The 19,368-nt window shown below is 45.9% G+C and overlaps 2 protein-coding genes across 10 annotated transcripts in view; one reads left to right on the forward strand and one right to left on the reverse strand.

The window, feature by feature from the left end:
- Positions 1-19,368, forward strand: part of LOC5569552 — a 473,968-nt gene that overhangs the window by 253,093 nt on the left and 201,507 nt on the right. The window lies entirely within an intron of this gene.
- On the reverse strand, positions 7,971-8,867 carry LOC5569555. Its single transcript, XM_001658563.2, has 2 exons — positions 8,633-8,867; positions 7,971-8,576 (listed from the first exon to the last, which is right to left on the reverse strand). The coding sequence occupies exons 1-2, from the start codon at positions 8,843-8,845 to the stop codon at positions 8,235-8,237; spliced, it is 555 nt and encodes a 184-aa protein (XP_001658613.2). The 5' UTR covers positions 8,846-8,867; the 3' UTR covers positions 7,971-8,234.

A 19,368-nucleotide genomic window follows, 5' to 3' on the forward strand; every position in this document is an offset into this window, starting at 1 on the left:
GTACTATTAATGAAATATTGTTCATCCCAAAAAAATGTTTTGCTACGTGTCGTGTTTACACTTTCGCCTTCTTGACATTTCGGAGGTTCTGTTACTAAAATGATGAAGGATATTTCCCTTCACGAAATTTTACAGGCTTGCCATAGTGACAACCATTAGCATCCGTAAATTGCTGTGGTAGCATTTTAATACATTTAATTGTTAAATTATATTCAATTTGATTTCTAATTTTCCATCTATTAGAGCAAACTGCAAATATTTCAAATGTTATCGTTCAAAATTAACACTTCTCTTGGTTTTTAATTCAAATTTAAAAAAATAAGACTCAGTAACTCAACAGAGAGAGAGAGAGAGAGAGAAAAAAAAAATGAAATTTTGAACTACAAATATTTGGGTACTGATCTGATTACTATTTGATTTAGAGCATAACAAAAGGTTTATTTATATTTTATTATTCTTGTACAAGAACCGCATCAACCTGCCTGATTAAATTGTGTCGTTTTCGTTCAATCTATCATAAATTGTTTCAATAATGAAGTAAAAATGTTGGAATTTGATGAATTATTTGATTTTTTTTTTTCAAAATATTTGATTTCATATTACAAACATTGCAAGGCTTCTGGCTTTATTTTTAAGAATAGTACTGATCTACAAATTGTGACTTTTAATTGTTGTGACTGCACATAGAACCTATTAAACTGCCAAAGTCTCAATTTCAAAAGAAATTCTTAATTTTATGCAGTTATTCTATTATTTTGCTGGATAAAAGAAAAACAAAATGATGTGGTTGAACCGTCTTAAGCCATCCCAATTTTTGTAAAAATATCCACTTTTTTGCGTCGTTCGTCTCCCCTGAGCAATTTTCTGGATACGACACTGAAAATTATTTGAAATATTACATGTAGGTCTATTATTTGATTTTATAAAAATAGTTAACTGAGAGATTATTGATCTATTGAACATAATTTGTAAGCAACCTTATACAGAAAACCAATCTGTAGTAGGATAGACGGTCACTAATTTTGTGAGATATTTCATCCTACTGCTCCAACAGTTCACGCTGAGCATTAGTGCGATACCTAAATTACTTTATTGAACCTAAGAATTCACCTCGCTCGTGCTGTGTATCACGGGCGAGGTTTACTTGGTAGTGTTGTACTTTTACAACGGCGTGAATGGCACGTCATAAATTCTACTCTCACTTGTCCACCTCTATGTAATTAATAGACGACCTAAAACCCTTCAAAATGCATCAAAAGTTCCACGTCATAGGCGAGAAATGCATAAATTGAGTCCTCGCTACACGCGCAAGCGCACCCCCCATCTGCTCTGCACCGTAGCTCAGCTACTAGTGCGAGGAATTTAAAGGGATCAGTCTTTATGAACACACTTTCGCTACTGCGGTGGTCGTGCGGCGACCGCACTAAATCTATTTATGCGTCTGTTTGCAAACCAAACGCCGCGAAGAGAAGAAATAAATGGCGCATGTTGCGAAGCGATTTCATTTCCCCTTCGCTTCGGCACGACCGACATCTGTCGTTTCCGAGCACTTCATCCACACGCGGAGGCATCAACACACGAACGGACGAACGAATAGAGTTATCAGCCGATATTTATTTTGATTTTTTTGCTCTTTGAAGCACAACTTTCAACATGATATTGTGACGAATCTACAAGAGATACACTTTTGCTCTCAAAGACACTTTGGTAGCTAACATGTTAATGCATATTTTGTAGAAGAATTTTTTTAACATTAATTACGATAATTTTAATAAAATTCATAAAAATACGTCGAAAAATGCTGATTTTTCCGTCACTTTTTGCAAACTTTTCGTAATTTGAGCCTTTGAATCATTTTCTACAAAAATTACGTCCAAGAAACTAAGATAGATTAGATCATAAGCTTTCGATTCATGCGCTGAGATTAAATGTATGACGCATAGTTAATTAGATATGTGGTTCCAAAGATGAACAAGTTGAAAATCTTAAAATCTTGAATAACTCACTTAGCAGTGATTTGCGACCCTATGTTCCATGAGCACTTTTTCATATCTCATGGAGACCTATCTACCCTCCAATTATTAAAAACATGGAACCAAACACCCTGTATATATATATATATATATATATATATATATATATATATATATATATATATATATAGGGTAGGTGTACCAGTTATGGCCATAGTGGTTCCCTATTTCGCCATACGTGTTAACTTGATTTTTTTCACATTTTGAAAAGTTTTATGTGTTTTAGCAGTAAGATGAAGGATGTATCTAGATGTTATAACATTCAAATATATAAAAAATGTGAAAGTTATCGAAATTTCACATATGGCCAAATAGGGAACCACTATGGCCATAACTGGTACAATTTCCCTATATATATATATATATATATATATATATATATATATATCTATATATCTATATATAAGCCTTGGGACCCTAAATAAGTTTTTTCTTGTTTTTGACATGTTATTTAAACTTTTCACTTACATAGCTAAAAAATGTTAATATATATATATATATATATATATATATATATATATATATATATATATATATATATATATATATATATATATATATATATATATATATATACAACCGTGCAGGTTGTGACTGTGAGTCTTCCTAGTACAAATTAACACCACTTTCGGCCACCTCATGCAGATAAGAGAATAGTGGCTATAATAATTCTAGAATTATCATTTGAAAGAATAAGAAAAAAGAAGTCAAAATCTTTTATGAAAACATTATGAGCTATGACACAAATAATCACAATATCTACTTAAAAAAAACTGTTTGTAACTTCAGGAAGGCGAAATTTCAAATTTAATTATTTTTTGCTTTGACACTGATATTCATAAAAAAAGTTTAACTCTAAACAACTGTCCTACGTTAAAGGAGGGAGTATCTTTGATATTTTGGGTCACTCTTCTGAACCCTATTACGGCAATTACCCAATTACGACAACTAAATTAATTGTGAATCCATAATTAACTCTCTATGACTCATTCGAAAGGCATTCAAAATCAACTAATCTTACTCCGCATGTATTTTTACGTAAACGTTTTATGAATTTTGATTACTAATTAAATTTAGAGAAAGGATCTGAAAACTATTTGAAATCATAAAAACCATCGTGCAAAAGTTTGGATTCACCCCTCATGTCTATCGCACAAAAAATAAACGAAAGGAATCCCAAGAAAAATTGTTAGACGTTGGACGATTTCATGGGTATTGTTAAGACAGGTAGATAAATGAATAAGGTTTTTGATTTGTGGTTTGCAGGACGTCAAAACCTACATCTGCTAGTGGTTCCATCGATGCGATTTTTTTCTAAATAGAAAGAAAACTTTTTAATCCTTTGTTACTAAATGAACTCAAAAGCTTAAACTGTTTTCCACTTATCTGTTTTGAGTTAATTGTATAAATACAGCGCTGCAACACGTAAGGGTGCCGTAAAGAGAATAATAACTGCTTGGACGTAAATCACACCTAATTACGCAAGGTATCAATCACACGGAAGAGTGCTAATTTTGGACGCCGCTTGCATGACTGCCCATAATTGAGCAGGATGGATAGTAAACGGACATGTGACCCATTCGCGTTGCATGTCTTATAAGTTCGTGTCATTATCGTACTCAGTTCGTATTAACAACATGAAAGTAGTCGCGCTCTCAGCCAATATAAGCAGCACCACGCTTGCTCTGTGTACCACAAGCGTGCTTTGTTCAAGCTGTGTGTACTCAGTACATGATGGGACTGGGTTTGGGTTACATACGTAGCAACAGTTCACAGCGACTCTTAGAACCCTGAGAGGGTTTCTCTCAGAATCCTGAGAATGATTCACTCAGAGTCCTGAGATGCATTCTCTAAGAATCCTGAGAGAGATTCTCTCAGAATCCTAAGAGGGATTCTCTCAGAATCCTGAGAGGGATTCTCTCAGACTCCTGTGAGCATTTCTCTCAGAATCCTGAGAAGAATTTTTGCAGAGTCTTCAAAGAGATTCTTTAGAAACCCTGAGCAGAGATTCTCTCAGAATCTTCTGAAAGGAATTCTCTTAGAATCCAGAGAGGGATTATGTCAGAATACAGAGAGAGATTCACTCAAAATCTTGGGATATATTTTGTAAAAAATATGAGAGGGATTCTGTAAAAATCTTGAAAGGAATTCTGAAAATATCCTGACAACAAATCTCTCAGAATTCTTAAAAGTATTTTCTCAGAATCCAGAGAGGGATTCTCCCAGAATCTTGAAAATTGTAACAGTTTTCTGTTAGGGATTCTCTCAGAATCTTAAGAGGGATTCTCTTAGAATACTGAGAAGGATTTTCTAGAATCCTGAATGAGATTCTCCCACAATGCAGAGATAAATTCTGTTAGAATCCAGAGAGGAATTCTCTCAGAATCCTGAGAGGGATTCTCTCAGAATCCTTAGAAAGATTCTCTCAGAATTCTTAGAGGGATTCTCTCAGAATCCTGAGAGGGATTCTCTCAGAATCCTGAGAGGGATTCTCTCAGATTCCTGTGAGCATTTCTCTCAGAATCCTGAGAAGAATTTTCGCAGAGTCCTTAAAGAGATTCTTTAGAAACCCTGAGCAGAGATTCTCTCAGAATCTTCTGAAAGGAATTCTCTTAGAATCCAGAGAGGGATTATGTCAGAATACTGAGAGAGATTCACTCAAAATCTTGGGAAAGATTTTGTGAAAATTATGAGAGGGATTCTATAAAAATCCTGAAAGGAATTCTGAGAATATCCTGACAGCAAATCTCTCAGAATTCTGAAAAGTATTTTCTCAGAATCCAGAGAGGGATTCTCCCAGAATCTTGAAAATTGTAACAGTTTTCTGTTAGGGATTCGCTCAGAATCCTTAGAGGGATTCTCTAATAATACTGAAAAAGATTTTCTAGAATCCTGAATGGGATTCGCTCACAATGCAGAGATAAATTCTGTTGGAATTCCGAGAGGAATTCTCCCAGAATCCTGAGAAGGATTTTGCAAGAATCCAGAAAGCGTTTCTCTCAGAATCCTGTGAGGGAATATGCCAGAATCCTGAGAGAGGTTCTCTTGGAATCCTTCGGGGGATTCTCTCAGAATCCTGAGAGCGATTCTCTTCGAACACTTAGAAGGGTTCTCTAAGAATCCTGAGATCATTTCTCTCAGAATCCTGAAAGCATTTTCCTCAGAACACCGAGAGGGGTTCTCTCAGAACTCTGAGAGAGATTCTCTCAGAATTCTGAGAGGAATGGTTCACTCAGAATCCCTTGAGAGATTCTCTCAGAATGCTTAGGGGGATGCTCTCAGCATCCTGAGAGCGATTCTCTCAGAACTCTGATGATACTCTCAGAATCATCAGAGGGGTTCTCTCAAAATCCTCAGAAGGATTATATGGGAGTCCAGCGCAGGATTTTCTCAGAATCTTGAGAGGGTTTATTTCAGGATCCTGAAGTGGAAAAAATCCCTCGCAGGATTCTGAGAGAATCCTTTTCTAAATTCTGAGATAATCCTTTTCAGGATTCTGTGAATTTGCCTCTCAATATATTTACAGAATCCCTCTCAGTATTTTTACAGAAACCTTCTTAGGATATTGAGTGAATCTCTCTCAGGAATCTGACATAATCCCTCTCTGAATTCTGAAAGAATTCCTTCCCAAATTCTGAGTGAATTCCTCTAAAAATTGTGAGAATATCCCTTTAAGGATTCTCAAAGAATTCGTTTAAGGATTCTTCGATAATTGCTGCTCAGGATTTCGAAAGAATCTATCTAAGAATTCAGAAAGGATTCTCTCAGAATCATGAGAAGGACTCTCTCAGAATGCTGATAGGAACCCTGAGAAGGACATTCTCTGAATCCTAAGAATTCAGGATTCTCTCAGAATCTTGAGAGGAATTCTCTCAGAATCCTGAGAGGGATTCTCTCAGCATTCTGGAATGGATTTTCTCAGAATTCTTAAAGAGATTTTCTCAAAGTTCTGACAGTGATTCTCCTGAGAGGTATTATCACAAAACCCTTAGCAAGGGTTCTTTCAGAATCCTGAGAAGGATTCTCTCAGAATTCAGATAGGGATTCTTTCAGAATTTAGAGAGAGATTATGTAAAAATACTGAGAAGGATTTTCTTATAATCTTGAATGGGATTCTCTCACAATCCAAAGATTACTTCTGATAGAATTCAGAGAGAAATTCTATCGGAATTCTGAGATTGATTCTCTCAGAATCCTGAGAGGGATTCTCTCAGAAATCTAAGAGGGATCCTTCCAGAATCCTGAGATGGATTTTCTCAGAATCCTGAGGGGGTTCTGCAAGAATCCTGAGAGAATTTCTCTCAGAATCGTGTGAGGGAATATTTCAGAATCCGGAGAGGGATTCTGCCAGAATCCTGTCTGAATACTGAGAGTGGTTCTCTTAGAATCTTGAGATGGATCCTCTCAGAATTCTGGGAGCGATTCTCTACCAATGTTTAGAAGGGTTCTCTCAGAATCTTGAGAGGGATTCTCTCAGAATCCTGAGAGCATTTCTCTCAGAATCGTGAGAAGGATTCTTTCAGAATACTGAGAGCGATTGTCTCAGAACCCTAAGAGAGATTTGTTGAAGAGCTAGTCCGCTAAGACCACGCAGATCCTAGCGAGGCTAGCCCGTCCACATCCGATTGCAAATCATAAAGAAATACAATGCAGTAGATGTTTCCTTCAACTGGGCAGCTAACTGACTGATATCTCAATCAGCAGCTGCAACTCTCTTTATTCATTCCAGGTATATATTTACAATTCAATCACACTTATCCAAATATCATACCTCTCGATAAATCTTCCACACTTTTACCTACGACGACGCATGCTTCTCAACTGACGATTCTTCTACCTGAGGTGCGACACTACCTTTATTCCAACAAGATTCTCTCAGAACCCTGAGAGAAGGGGTTCACTCAGAATGCTTATGGGGATGCTCTCAGCATCCTGAGAGCGATTCTTTCAGAATCCTGAGGATACTCTCAGAATCAAGGATTCTCTCAAAATCCTCAGAAGGATTCTCTGGGAATCCAGTGAAGGATTTTCTCAGAATCTTGAAAGGAATTCTCTCAGAATCTTGAGAGGGATGAATCCTGAGAGGGATGAATCCTGAGAAGGATTCTCAGGATTCTGAGAGAATCCTTCGCTGGATTCCCAGAGAATCCCTCTGAGGATTTTGAGAGAATCCTTGATTCTGAGAGTATCTTCAGGATTCTGAGAGAATCCTTCTCAGGATTCTGAGAGAATTCTTCTCAGGATTCTGAGAGAATGCTTTCAAGGGAGAATCCTTCTCAGGATTCTGAGAGAATACTTTCAAGGAAGAATCCTTCTCAGGATTCTGAGAGAATCCTTCTCATGATTCTGAATGAATCTTGCTCAGAATTCTGAGAAAATTCTGCTCAGGATTTTAATTGAATTCTTCTCTGGATACTGAGTGAATCCTTATCAGAATTCTTATTGAATGCTTCTCAGGATTATTAGAGCATCCTTTCCAGGATTCTGAGCAAATAATTCCCTGGATCCTGAGCGATTTTTTCTCAGGATTGTGAGTGAATCCTTCTTAGGATTTTTAGTGAACTCTTCGCAGGTTTCTTTCAGAATCTTTCTAAGGATTCCAGGACGCCGTTCATGACAGCGCAGATTCGATTGAATTTTGTGACTCAGACGTTGGAACTTAGAATATCGGAACCTTGGCTCTGGTGCACTCTTTGGAAGCTACCTATCGAATGGACTAGCATGGAAAGTGTTGGCAGTAAACAGATCAACCGTAGTTGAAGAAGCATGCTGCACCTAAATCTACCGAGTCAATGTTACTCAGTGAGTGGGTTGCTCGCTATTAAATGGATTTCAATGGTACCCATTATAGTTGATTGAATGGTAAAGATTTCACTACACATAAAGGGCGGGGCTTGGTTACCCAATCAGTGGAATAAAACAAAATTGCTTCTGAATTGTATAATGAGCACAGTTGCGAGCACTCGAAATATGAAGAAGAGAATTATAACACAATTTTTTTTACAAATTTTTTTATGATAAAAGATTTTTTCAAATGAAGTCAGCTGGTCCCGTTAGGATTCTCTCAGAATCCTGAGAAGGATTCTCTCAGAATCTTGATATCCTAGAATTGAATCCTTTATCATCCTGAATTATTATTACCGAGCTGAATTTGCCCAATTTTATTCCGACCCAATACAATTGACAGCACGAAGTCATCCTTTACCAATACGACTCCTTCGAAATCCTCATGTAGATCAGCAGAGATGCCGTCCGACCGCCCTTCTCGACTATCAGAAACGTCAGGCGCCAGTATCCTTCCGGGATCATCTGCGGCATGGTTTCCGGTTTGAAAATGAAGTGCTTGAACCAATAGTGTCCCGCCGGAAATGGGCACAAACCGTCCCGGCCGACCTGCGGGAAGTTTGTGGTGCCCTCAAACAGCTCTTGGTGCTCGGAAAAGGTATCGTTCAATGCCCAACACATTGCCTGCTCGGCAATCTTGTACGGATACTCGTTGAACTGATTGTTCCCCAGCCGGCTATAGGCACTCTTGATCTGGAACTGCGATTCAGTGTGTTTATTCGAACATCGAAGGCAGAGATGCCATACCCAATTACCGTGAAGTCATTGTCCAGGTCAACGAGAATGTCTATGGTACCGTTAAGGACGGCGCTGGTTCGGTTGAACTTGGTGATCCGGAGAGACGAATTGAGGATGTCGAAGCCGGTGGTTTGCTCAATACGTTGAAAGCTTACGTCGGCAATGCCCATCAGGTGGGCGTGGCCCAGAAGCGTCAACGGAAGCAGGAAATTAAAAATCGATGGAGGCATTGCGTGTTCAGAGAACCACTTAACTTTGGGGACTGACAGGACTGGTTGGTCAGCACTAGCTTTTACTTAATTACCGGAATTCCACATTAACTACATATTATGTCAAAATCTATATTGATCAGCAATTAATGGCATGAACTACATCATGTTGGTCCATGTAGAGTTGCGATCACGCAAGGCATGTCTATTATCGAATTTACGCTTTCTTCAGTGTAGTTTAATTGGTTCTGAATGCTTGACATTTTTACCCGCACTTAAGCTGTCGTATACATCTGAAATAATACGGACAATGTACAACAACATTTCTAGGTATTGTTAGAAAATACCACTTAGGATTCTGAGATCCTTTCAACATTTGGAGAGAATCCCTCTCAAGATTCGGAGAGAATCCCTTCAGGATTCTGAGAGAAATTTTCTCAGGATTCTTAGAGCAGTTTTCAGGGTTCGTAGAGAAAAGCTCTAAAAATTCTTAGAGAATCCCTCTCAAGATTCAGACTGACTGACTGAGAAGGATTCTCTCAGAATCTTGAAAACGATTTTCTCAGAATCCTGAAAAGGTTTCTCTCAGAATCTTGAAAACGATTCTCTCAGAATCCTGAGAAGGATTCTCTCAGAATCCTGAGAAGGATTGTCTCAGAATCCTGAGAAGGATTCTCTCAGAATCTTGAGAAGGATTCTCTCACAATCATGAGAAGGATTCTCTCAGAATCCTGAGAAGGATTCTCTCAGAATCCTGAGAAGGATTCTCTCAGAATCCACAGAAGGACTCTCTCACAATCATGAGAAGGATTCTCTCAGAATCCTGAGAAGGATTCTCTCAGAATCCTGAGAAGGATTCTCTCAGAATCCTGAGATGGATTCTCTCAGAATCCTGAGATGGATTCTCTCAGAATCCTGAGAAAGATTCTCTCAGAATCCTGAGAAAGATTCTCTCAGAATCCTGAGAAGTATTTCCTCAGAATCCTGAGAAGGATTTTCTCAGAATCCTGAGAAGGATTCTCTCAGAATCATGCAAAAGATTCTCTCAGAATCCTGAGCAGGATTCTCTCAGAATCCTGAGCAGGATTCTCTCAGAATCATGAGCAGGATTCTCTCAGAATCCTGAGCAGGATTCTCTCAGAATCCTGAGCAGGATTCTCTCAGAATCCTGAGCAGGATTCTCTCAGACTCCTGAGAAGGATTCTCTCTCCCGAAAGGGATTCTATCCGTATCCCGAAGGGGATTCTCTCCGAATCTCGAAGGAGATTCTCTCCGAATCCCGAAGGGGATTCTCTCCGAATCCCGAAGGGGATTCTCTCCGAATCCCGAAGGGGATTCTCTCCGAATCCCGAAGGGGATTCTCTCCGAATCCCGAAGGGGATTCTCCGATCCCGAAGGATTCCACCCGAAGGGGATTCTCTCCGAATCCCGAAGGGGATTCTCTCCGAATCCCGAAGGGGATTCTCTCCGAATCCCGAAGGGGATTCTCTCCGAATCCCGAAGGGGATTCTCTCCGAATCCCGAAGGGGATTCTCTCCGAATCCCGAAGGGGATTCTCTCCGAATCCCGAAGGGGATTCTCTCCGAATCCCGAAGGGGATTCTCTCCGAATCCCGAAGGGGATTCTCTCCGAATCCCGAAGGGGATTCTCTCCGAATCCGAAGGGGATTCTCTCCGAATCCCGAAGGGGATTCTCTCCGAATCCCGAAGGGGATTCTCTCCGAATCCCGAAGGGGATTCTCTCCGAATCCCGAAGGGGATTCTCTCCGAATCCCGAAGGGGATTCTCTCCGAATCCCGAAGGGGATTCTCTCCGAATCCCGAAGGGGATTCTCTCCGAATCCCGAAGGGGATTCTCTCCGAATCCCGAAGGGGATTCTCTCCGAATCCCGAAGGGGATTCTCTCCGAATCCCGAAGGGGATTCTCTCCGAATCCCGAAGGGGATTCTCTCCGAATCCCGAAGGGGATTCTCTCCGAATCCCGAAGGGGATTCTCTCCGAATCCCGAATGGGGATTCTCTCCGAATCCCGAAGGGGATTCTCTCCGATCCCGAAGGGGATTCTCTCCGAATCCCGAAGGGGATTCTCTCCGAATCCCGAAGGGGATTCTCTCCGAATCCCGAAGGGGATTCTCTCCGAATCCCGAAGGGGATTCTCTCCGAATCCCGAAGGGGATTCTCTCCGAATCCCGAAGGGGATTCTCTCCGAATCCCGAAGGGGATTCTCTCCGAATCCCGAAGGGGATTCTCTCCGAATCCCGAAGGGGATTCTCTCCGAATCCCGAAGGGGATTCTCTCCGAATCCCGAAGGGGATTCTCTCCGAATCCGAAGGGGATTCTCTCCGAATCCCGAAGGGGATTCTCTCCGAATCCCGAAGGGGATTCTCTCCGAATCCCGAAGGGGATTCTCTCCGAATCCCGAAGGGGATTCTCTCCGAATCCCGAAGGGGATTCTCTCCGAATCCCGAAGGGGATTCTCTCCGAATCCCGAAGGGGATTCTCTCCGAATCCCGAAGGGGATTCTCTCCGAATCCCGAAGGGGATTCTCTCCGAATCCCGAAGGGGATTCTCTCCGAATCCCGAAGGGGATTCTCTCCGAATCCCGAAGGGGATTCTCTCCGAATCCCGAAGGGGATTCTCTCCGAATCCCGAAGGGGATTCTCTCCGAATCCCGAAGGGGATTCTCTCCGAATCCCGAAGGGGATTCTCTCCGAATCCCGAAGGGGATTCTCTCCGAATCCCGAAGGGGATTCTCTCCGAATCCCGAAGGAGATTCTCTCCGAATCCCGAAGGGGATTCTCTCCGAATCCCGAAGGGGATTCTCTCCGAATCCCGAAGGGGATTCTCTCCGAATCCCGAAGGGGATTCTCTCCGAATCCCGATGGGGATTCTCTCCGAATCCCGAAGGGGATTCTCTCCGAATCTCGAAGGGGATTCTCTCCGATTCCCGAAGGGGATTCTCTCCGATTCCCGAAGGGGATTCTCTCCGATTCCCGAAGGGGATTCTCTCCGAATCCCGAAGGGGATTCTCTCCGATTCCCGATGGGGATTCTCTCCGAATCCCGAAGGGGATTCTCTCCGAATCCCGATGGGGATTCTCTCCGATTCCCGAAGGGGATTCTCTCCGAATCCCGAAGGGGATTCTCTCCGATTCCCGATGGGGATTCTCTCCGATTCCCGAAGGGGATTCTCTCCGAATCCCGATGGGGATTCTCTCCGAATCCCGAAGGGGATTCTCTCCGAATCTCGAAGGGGATTCTCTCCGATTCCCGAAGGGGATTCTCTCCGAATCCCGAAGGGGATTCTCTCCGAATCTCGAAGGGGATTCTCTCCGATTCCCGAAGGGGATTCTCTCCGAATCCCGAAGGGGATTCTCTCCGAATCTCGATGGGGATTCTCTCCGATTCCCGAAGGGGATTCTCTCCGAATCCCGAAGGGGATTCTCTCCGAATCTCGAAGGGGATTCTCTCCGATTCCCGAAGGGGATTCTCTCCGAATCCCGAAGGGGATTCTCTCCGATTCCCGATGGGGATTCTCTCCGATTCCCGAAGGGGATTCTCTCCGAATCCCGAAGGGGATTCTCTCCGAATCCCGATGGGGATTCTCTCCGAATCCCGAAGGGGATTCTCTCCGAATCTCGAAGGGGATTCTCTCCGATTCCCGAAGGGGATTCTCTCCGATTCCCGAAGGGGATTCTCTCCGAATCTCGAAGGGGATTCTCTCCGAATCCCGAAGGGGATTCTCTCCGAATCCCGAAGGGGATTCTCTCCGAATCCCGAAGGGGATTCTCTCCGAATCCCGAAGGGGATTCTCTCCGAATCCCGAAGGGGATTCTCTCCGATTCCCGATGGGGATTCTCTCCGAATCCCGAAGGGGATTCTCTCCGAATCCCGAAGGGGATTCTCTCCGAATCCCGAAGGGGATTCTCTCCGAATCCCGAAGGGGATTCTCTCCGAATCCCGAAGGGGATTCTCTCCGAATCCCGAAGGGGATTCTCTCCGATTCCCGATGGGGATTCTCTCCGAATCCCGAAGGGGATTCTCTCCGAATCCCGATGGGGATTCTCTGCGAATCCCGAAGGGGATTCTCTCCGAATCTCGAAGGGGATTCTCTCCGATTCCCGAAGGGGATTCTCTCCGAATCCCGAAGGGGATTCTCTCCGAATCCCGAAGGGGATTCTCTCCGAATCCCGAAGGGGATTCTCTCCGAATCCCGAAGGGGATTCTCTCCGAATCCCGAAGGGGATTCTCTCCGAATCCCGAAGGGGATTCTCTCCGAATCCCGAAGGGGATTCTCTCCGAATCCCGAAGGGGATTCTCTCCGAATCCCGAAGGGGATTCTCTCCGAATCCCGAAGGGGATTCTCTCCGAATCCCGAAGGGGATTCTCTCCGAATCCCGAAGGGGATTCTCTCCGAATCCCGAAGGGGATTCTCTCCGAATCCCGAAGGGGATTCTCTCCGAATCCCGAAGGGGATTCTCTCCGAATCCCGAGGGGATTCTCTGCGAATCCCGAAGGGGATTCTCTCCGAATCCGAAGGGGATTCTCTCCGATTCCCGATGGGGATTCTCTCCGAATCCCGAAGGGGATTCTCTCCGAATCCCGAAGGGGATTCTCTCCGAATCCCGAAGGGGATTCTCTCCGAATCCCGAAGGGGATTCTCTCCGAATCCCGAAGGGGATTCTCTCCGAATCCCGAAGGGGATTCTCTCCGAATCCCGAAGGGGATTCTCTCCGAATCCCGAAGGGGATTCTCTCCGAATCCCGAAGGGGATTCTCTCCGAATCCCGAAGGGGATTCTCTCCGAATCCCGAAGGGGATTCTCTCCGAATCCCGAAGGGGATTCTCTCCGAATCCCGAAGGGGATTCTCTCCGAATCCCGAAGGGGATTCTCTCCGAATCCCGAAGGGGATTCTCTCCGAATCCCGAAGGGGATTCTCTCCGAATCCCGAAGGGGATTCTCTCCGAATCCCGAAGGGGATTCTCTCCGAATCCCGAAGGGGATTCTCTCCGAATCCCGAAGGGGATTCTCTCCGAATCCCGAAGGGGATTCTCTCCGAATCCCGAAGGGGATTCTCTCCGAATCCCGAAGGGGATTCTCTCCGAATCCCGAAGGAGATTCTCTCCGAATCCCGAAGGGGATTCTCTCCGAATCCCGAAGGGGATTCTCTCCGAATCCCGAAGGGGATTCTCTCCGAATCCCGAAGGGGATTCTCTCCGAATCCCGATGGGGATTCTCTCCGAATCCCGAAGGGGATTCTCTCCGAATCTCGAAGGGGATTCTCTCCGATTCCCGAAGGGGATTCTCTCCGATTCCCGAAGGGGATTCTCTCCGATTCCCGAAGGGGATTCTCTCCGAATCCCGAAGGGGATTCTCTCCGATTCCCGATGGGGATTCTCTCCGAATCCCGAAGGGGATTCTCTCCGAATCCCGATGGGGATTCTCTCCGATTCCCGAAGGGATTCTCTCCGAATCCCGAAGGGGATTCTCTCCGATTCCCGATGGGGATTCTCTCCGATTCCCGAAGGGGATTCTCTCCGAATCCCGATGGGGATTCTCTCCGAATCCCGAAGGGGATTCTCTCCGAATCTCGAAGGGGATTCTCTCCGATTCCCGAAGGGGATTCTCTCCGAATCCCGAAGGGGATTCTCTCCGAATCTCGAAGGGGATTCTCTCCGATTCCCGAAGGGGATTCTCTCCGAATCCCGAAGGGGATTCTCTCCGAATCTCGATGGGGATTCTCTCCGATTCCCGAAGGGGATTCTCTCCGAATCCCGAAGGGGATTCTCTCCGAATCTCGAAGGGGATTCTCTCCGATTCCCGAAGGGGATTCTCTCCGAATCCCGAAGGGGATTCTCTCCGATTCCCGATGGGGATTCTCTCCGATTCCCGAAGGGGATTCTCTCCGAATCCCGAAGGGGATTCTCTCCGAATCCCGATGGGGATTCTCTCCGAATCCCGAAGGGGATTCTCTCCGAATCTCGAAGGGGATTCTCTCCGATTCCCGAAGGGGATTCTCTCCGATTCCCGAAGGGGATTCTCTCCGAATCTCGAAGGGGATTCTCTCCGAATCCCGAAGGGGATTCTCTCCGAATCCCGAAGGGGATTCTCTCCGAATCCCGAAGGGGATTCTCTCCGAATCCCGAAGGGGTTTCTCTCCGAATCCCGAAGGGGATTCTCTCCGATTCCCGATGGGGATTCTCTCCGAATCCCGAAGGGGATTCTCTCCGAATCCCGAAGGGGATTCTCTCCGAATCCCGAAGGGGATTCTCTCCGAATCCCGAAGGGGATTCTCTCCGAATCCCGAAGGGGATTCTCTCCGAATCCCGAAGGGGATTCTCTCCGATTCCCGAAGGGGATTCTCTCCGAATCCCGAAGGGGATTCTCTCCGAATCCCGAAGGGGATTCTCTCCGAATCCCGAAGGGGATTCTCTCCGAATCCCGAAGGGGATTCTCTCCGAATCCCGAAGGGGATTCTCTCCGAATCCCGAAGGGGATTCTCTCCGAATCCCGAAGGGGATTCTCTCCGAATCCCGAAGGGGATTCTCTCCGAATCCCGAAGGGGATTCTCTCCGAATCCCGAAGGGGATTCTCTCCGAATCCCGAAGGGGATTCTCTCCGAATCCCGAAGGGGATTCTCTCCGAATCCCGAAGGGGATTCTCTCCGAATCCCGAAGGGGATTCTCTCCGAATCCCGAAGGGGATTCTCTCCGAATCCCGAAGGGGATTCTCTCCGAATCCCGAAGGGGATTCTCTCCGAATCCCGAAGGGGATTCTCTCCGAATCCCGAAGGGATTCTCTCCGAATCCCGAAGGGGATTCTCTCCGAATCCCGAAGGGGATTCTCTCCGAATCCCGAAGGGGATTCTCTCCGAATCCCGATGGGGATTCTCCGATCCGAGGGATTCTCCGAATCCGAGGGATTCTCTCCGAATCTCGAAGGGGATTCTCTCCGATTCCCGAAGGGGATTCTCTCCGATTCCCGAAGGGGATTCTCTCCGATTCCCGAAGGGGATTCTCTCCGAATCCCGAAGGGGATTCTCTCCGATTCCCGATGGGGATTCTCTCCGAATCCCGAAGGGGATTCTCTCCGAATCCCGATGGGGATTCTCTCCGATTCCCGAAGGGGATTCTCTCCGAATCCCGAAGGGGATTCTCTCCGATTCCCGATGGGGATTCTCTCCGATTCCCGAAGGGGATTCTCTCCGAATCCCGATGGGGATTCTCTCCGAATCCCGAAGGGGATTCTCTCCGAATCTCGAAGGGGATTCTCTCCGATTCCCGAAGGGGATTCTCTCCGAATCCCGAAGGGGATTCTCTCCGAATCTCGAAGGGGATTCTCTCCGATTCCCGAAGGGGATTCTCTCCGAATCCCGAAGGGGATTCTCTCCGAATCTCGATGGGGATTCTCTCCGATTCCCGAAGGGGATTCTCTCCGAATCCCGAAGGGGATTCTCTCCGAATCTCGAAGGGGATTCTCTCCGATTCCCGAAGGGGATTCTCTCCGAATCCCGAAGGGGATTCTCTCCGATTCCCGATGGGGATTCTCTCCGATTCCCGAAGGGGATTCTCTCCGAATCCCGAAGGGGATTCTCTCCGAATCCCGATGGGGATTCTCTCCGAATCCCGAAGGGGATTCTCTCCGAATCTCGAAGGGGATTCTCTCCGATTCCCGAAGGGGATTCTCTCCGATTCCCGAAGGGGATTCTCTCCGAATCTCGAAGGGGATTCTCTCCGAATCCCGAAGGGGATTCTCTCCGAATCCCGAAGGGGATTCTCTCCGAATCCCGAAGGGGATTCTCTCCGAATCCCGAAGGGGATTCTCTCCGAATCCCGAAGGGGATTCTCTCCGATTCCCGATGGGGATTCTCTCCGAATCCCGAAGGGGATTCTCTCCGAATCCCGAAGGGGATTCTCTCCGAATCCCGAAGGGGATTCTCTCCGAATCCCGAAGGGGATTCTCTCCGAATCCCGAAGGGGATTCTCTCCGAATCCCGAAGGGGATTCTCTCCGATTCCCGATGGGGATTCTCTCCGAATCCCGATGGGGATTCTCTCCGAATCCCGAAGGGGATTCTCTCCGATCCGAAGGGTTCTCCGATCCGAAGGGGATTCTCTCCGATTCCCGATGGGGATTCTCTCCGATTCCCGAAGGGGATTCTCTCCGAATCCCGAAGGGGATTCTCTCCGAATCCCGAAGGGGATTCTCTCCGAATCCCGAAGGGGATTCTCTCCGAATCTCGAAGGGGATTCTCTCCGATTCCCGAAGGGGATTCTCTCCGAATCCCGAAGGGGATTCTCTCCGATCCCGAAGGGGATTCTCTCCGATTCCCGATGGGGATTCTCTCCGAATCCCGAAGGGGATTCTCTCCGAATCCCGAAGGGGATTCTCTCCGAATCCCGAAGGGGATTCTCTCCGAATCCCGAAGGGGATTCTCTCCGAATCCCGAAGGGGATTCTCTCCGAATCCCGAAGGGGATTCTCTCCGAATCCCGAAGGGGATTCTCTCCGATTCCCGATGGGGATTCTCTCCGAATCCCGAAGGGGATTCTCTCCGAATCCCGATGGGGATTCTCTCCGAATCCCGAAGGGGATTCTCTCCGAATCCCGAAGGGGATTCTCTCCGAATCTCGAAGGGGATTCTCTCCGAATCTCGAAGGGGATTCTCTCCGAATCCCGAAGGGGATTCTCTCCGAATCCCGAAGGGGATTCTCTCCGAATCCCGAAGGGGATTCTCTCCGAATCCCGAAGGGGATTCTCTCCGAATCCCGAAGGGGATTCTCTCCGAATCCCGAAGGGGATTCTCTCCGAATCCCGAAGGGGATTCTCTCCGAATCCCGAAGGGGATTCTCTCCGAATCTCGAAGGGGATTCTCTCCGATTCCCGAAGGGGATTCTCTCCGATTCCCGATGGGGATTCTCTCCGATTCCCGATGGGGATTCTCTCCGAATCCCGAAGGGGATTCTCTCCGATTCCCGATGGGGATTCTCTCCGAATCCCGAAGGGGATTCTCTCCGAATCCCGAAGGGGATTCTCTCCGAATCCCGAAGGGGATTCTCTCCGAATCCCGAAGGGGATTCTCTCCGAATCCCGAAGGGGATTCTCTCCGAATCCCGAAGGGGATTCTCTCCGAATCCCGAAGGGGATTCTCTCCGAATCCCGAAGGGGATTCTCTCCGAATCCCGAAGGGGATTCTCTCCGAATCTCGAAGGGGATTCTCTCCGATTCCCGAAGGGGATTCTCTCCGAATCCCGAAGGGGATTCTCTCCGAATCCCGAAGGGGATTCTCTCCGAATCCCGAAGGGGATTGTCTCCGAATCCCGAAGGGGATTGTCTCCGAATCCCGAAGAGGATTCTCTCCGAATCCCGAAGGGGATTCTCTCCGAATCCCGAAGGGGATTCTCTCCGAATCTCGAAGGGGACTCTCTCCGAATCTCGAAGGGGACTCTCTCAGAATCCCGAAGGGGATTCTCTCCGAATCCCGAAGGGGATTCTCTCCGAATCCCGAAGGGGATTCTCTCCGAATCCCGAAGGGGATTCTCTCCGAATCCCGAAGGGGATTCTCTCCGAATCCCGAAGGGGATTCTCTCCGAATCCCGAAGGGGATTCTCTCCGAATCCCGAAGGGGACTCTCTCCTAATCCCGAATCCTTAACTGGATTGTCTTCAAATCCTAAACAGGATATTTTCTGAATCCCGAACGATATTCTTCAAATTTCGAAGGCGTTTAGGTCATAACTCCGAAGTGGTTTCTCTCCGAATCTCAGAGGGGATTCTTATGGAATTTTTAATGGGATTATACTAGAATATCTAATTGAATTTTTTTTCGAATTTTGAATGGAGGTCTTTCCAAATTCATAATGGGATTTTATTCGAACACCGAATTTTATTCTGTCTGAATCCCGAATAGGGTATTTTATTCTGAAATTTTGATAATATTCGCTTAGAATCGTTAGTGCGATTAGCTTCGAATTCGGGTCAACTACCGAATGGATCTTGCTCGGAATCCTGAATGGTAATTACTCCTTAGTCCGTCTTCCAAATTGGAAATTTTTCCGAAGAGAAATTTTTCCTGAGATCGTTTGAATTTTTCTCTACTATTTGCTTAAGAAGATTTTCTTCAAATTGCTTGAGGGGATTCTCTATGAATCCCAAAAGGGAATTTTCTCCGAATTTCTACATGGAATTATCTAGGAACACAGTAGACAGTAGGGTTTAGGCATCCGGAAAGAATCCTCCGGATGCCTAAACCCTACTGTCTAAAGGAGATTATTTTCAAAATTCAAAAGAACATCGCTCCCGAATAGTGAAACAGTGAACAATTTTTTTTCAATTTCAATGAAAAAATTAAGGCAAGTGAAACCGAAAGAATTATTCCGAAGTCATTCCGACGCCAATCAGGCCACTTTGCGATAAGCAGATAAGTTCAGCACCTCTCCGGATAGAACATATTCTACCCAGTTAGCGACACGGGGAGAGGATGACTGCTAACAATTTTTTGATTGTCGCGAACTATTACCACCAACGCACCCACCCAATTTGCAACCGAAT

The sequence above is a fragment of the Aedes aegypti genome, chromosome 1 (genome assembly GCF_002204515.2).
Source record: "Aedes aegypti strain LVP_AGWG chromosome 1, AaegL5.0 Primary Assembly, whole genome shotgun sequence".
NCBI classification, from domain to species: domain Eukaryota; kingdom Metazoa; phylum Arthropoda; class Insecta; order Diptera; family Culicidae; genus Aedes; species Aedes aegypti.

Coding starts and splice junctions, on each gene's coding strand:
- LOC5569555 (XM_001658563.2), bottom strand. CDS start 8,845: ATGCCTCCATCGATTTTTAATTTCCTGCTTCCGTTGACGCTTCTGGGC. Junction 8,577..8,632: donor ACCTGGACAATGACTTCACG/GTAATTGGGTAT, acceptor ACTGAATCGCAG/TTCCAGATCAAGAGTGCCTA.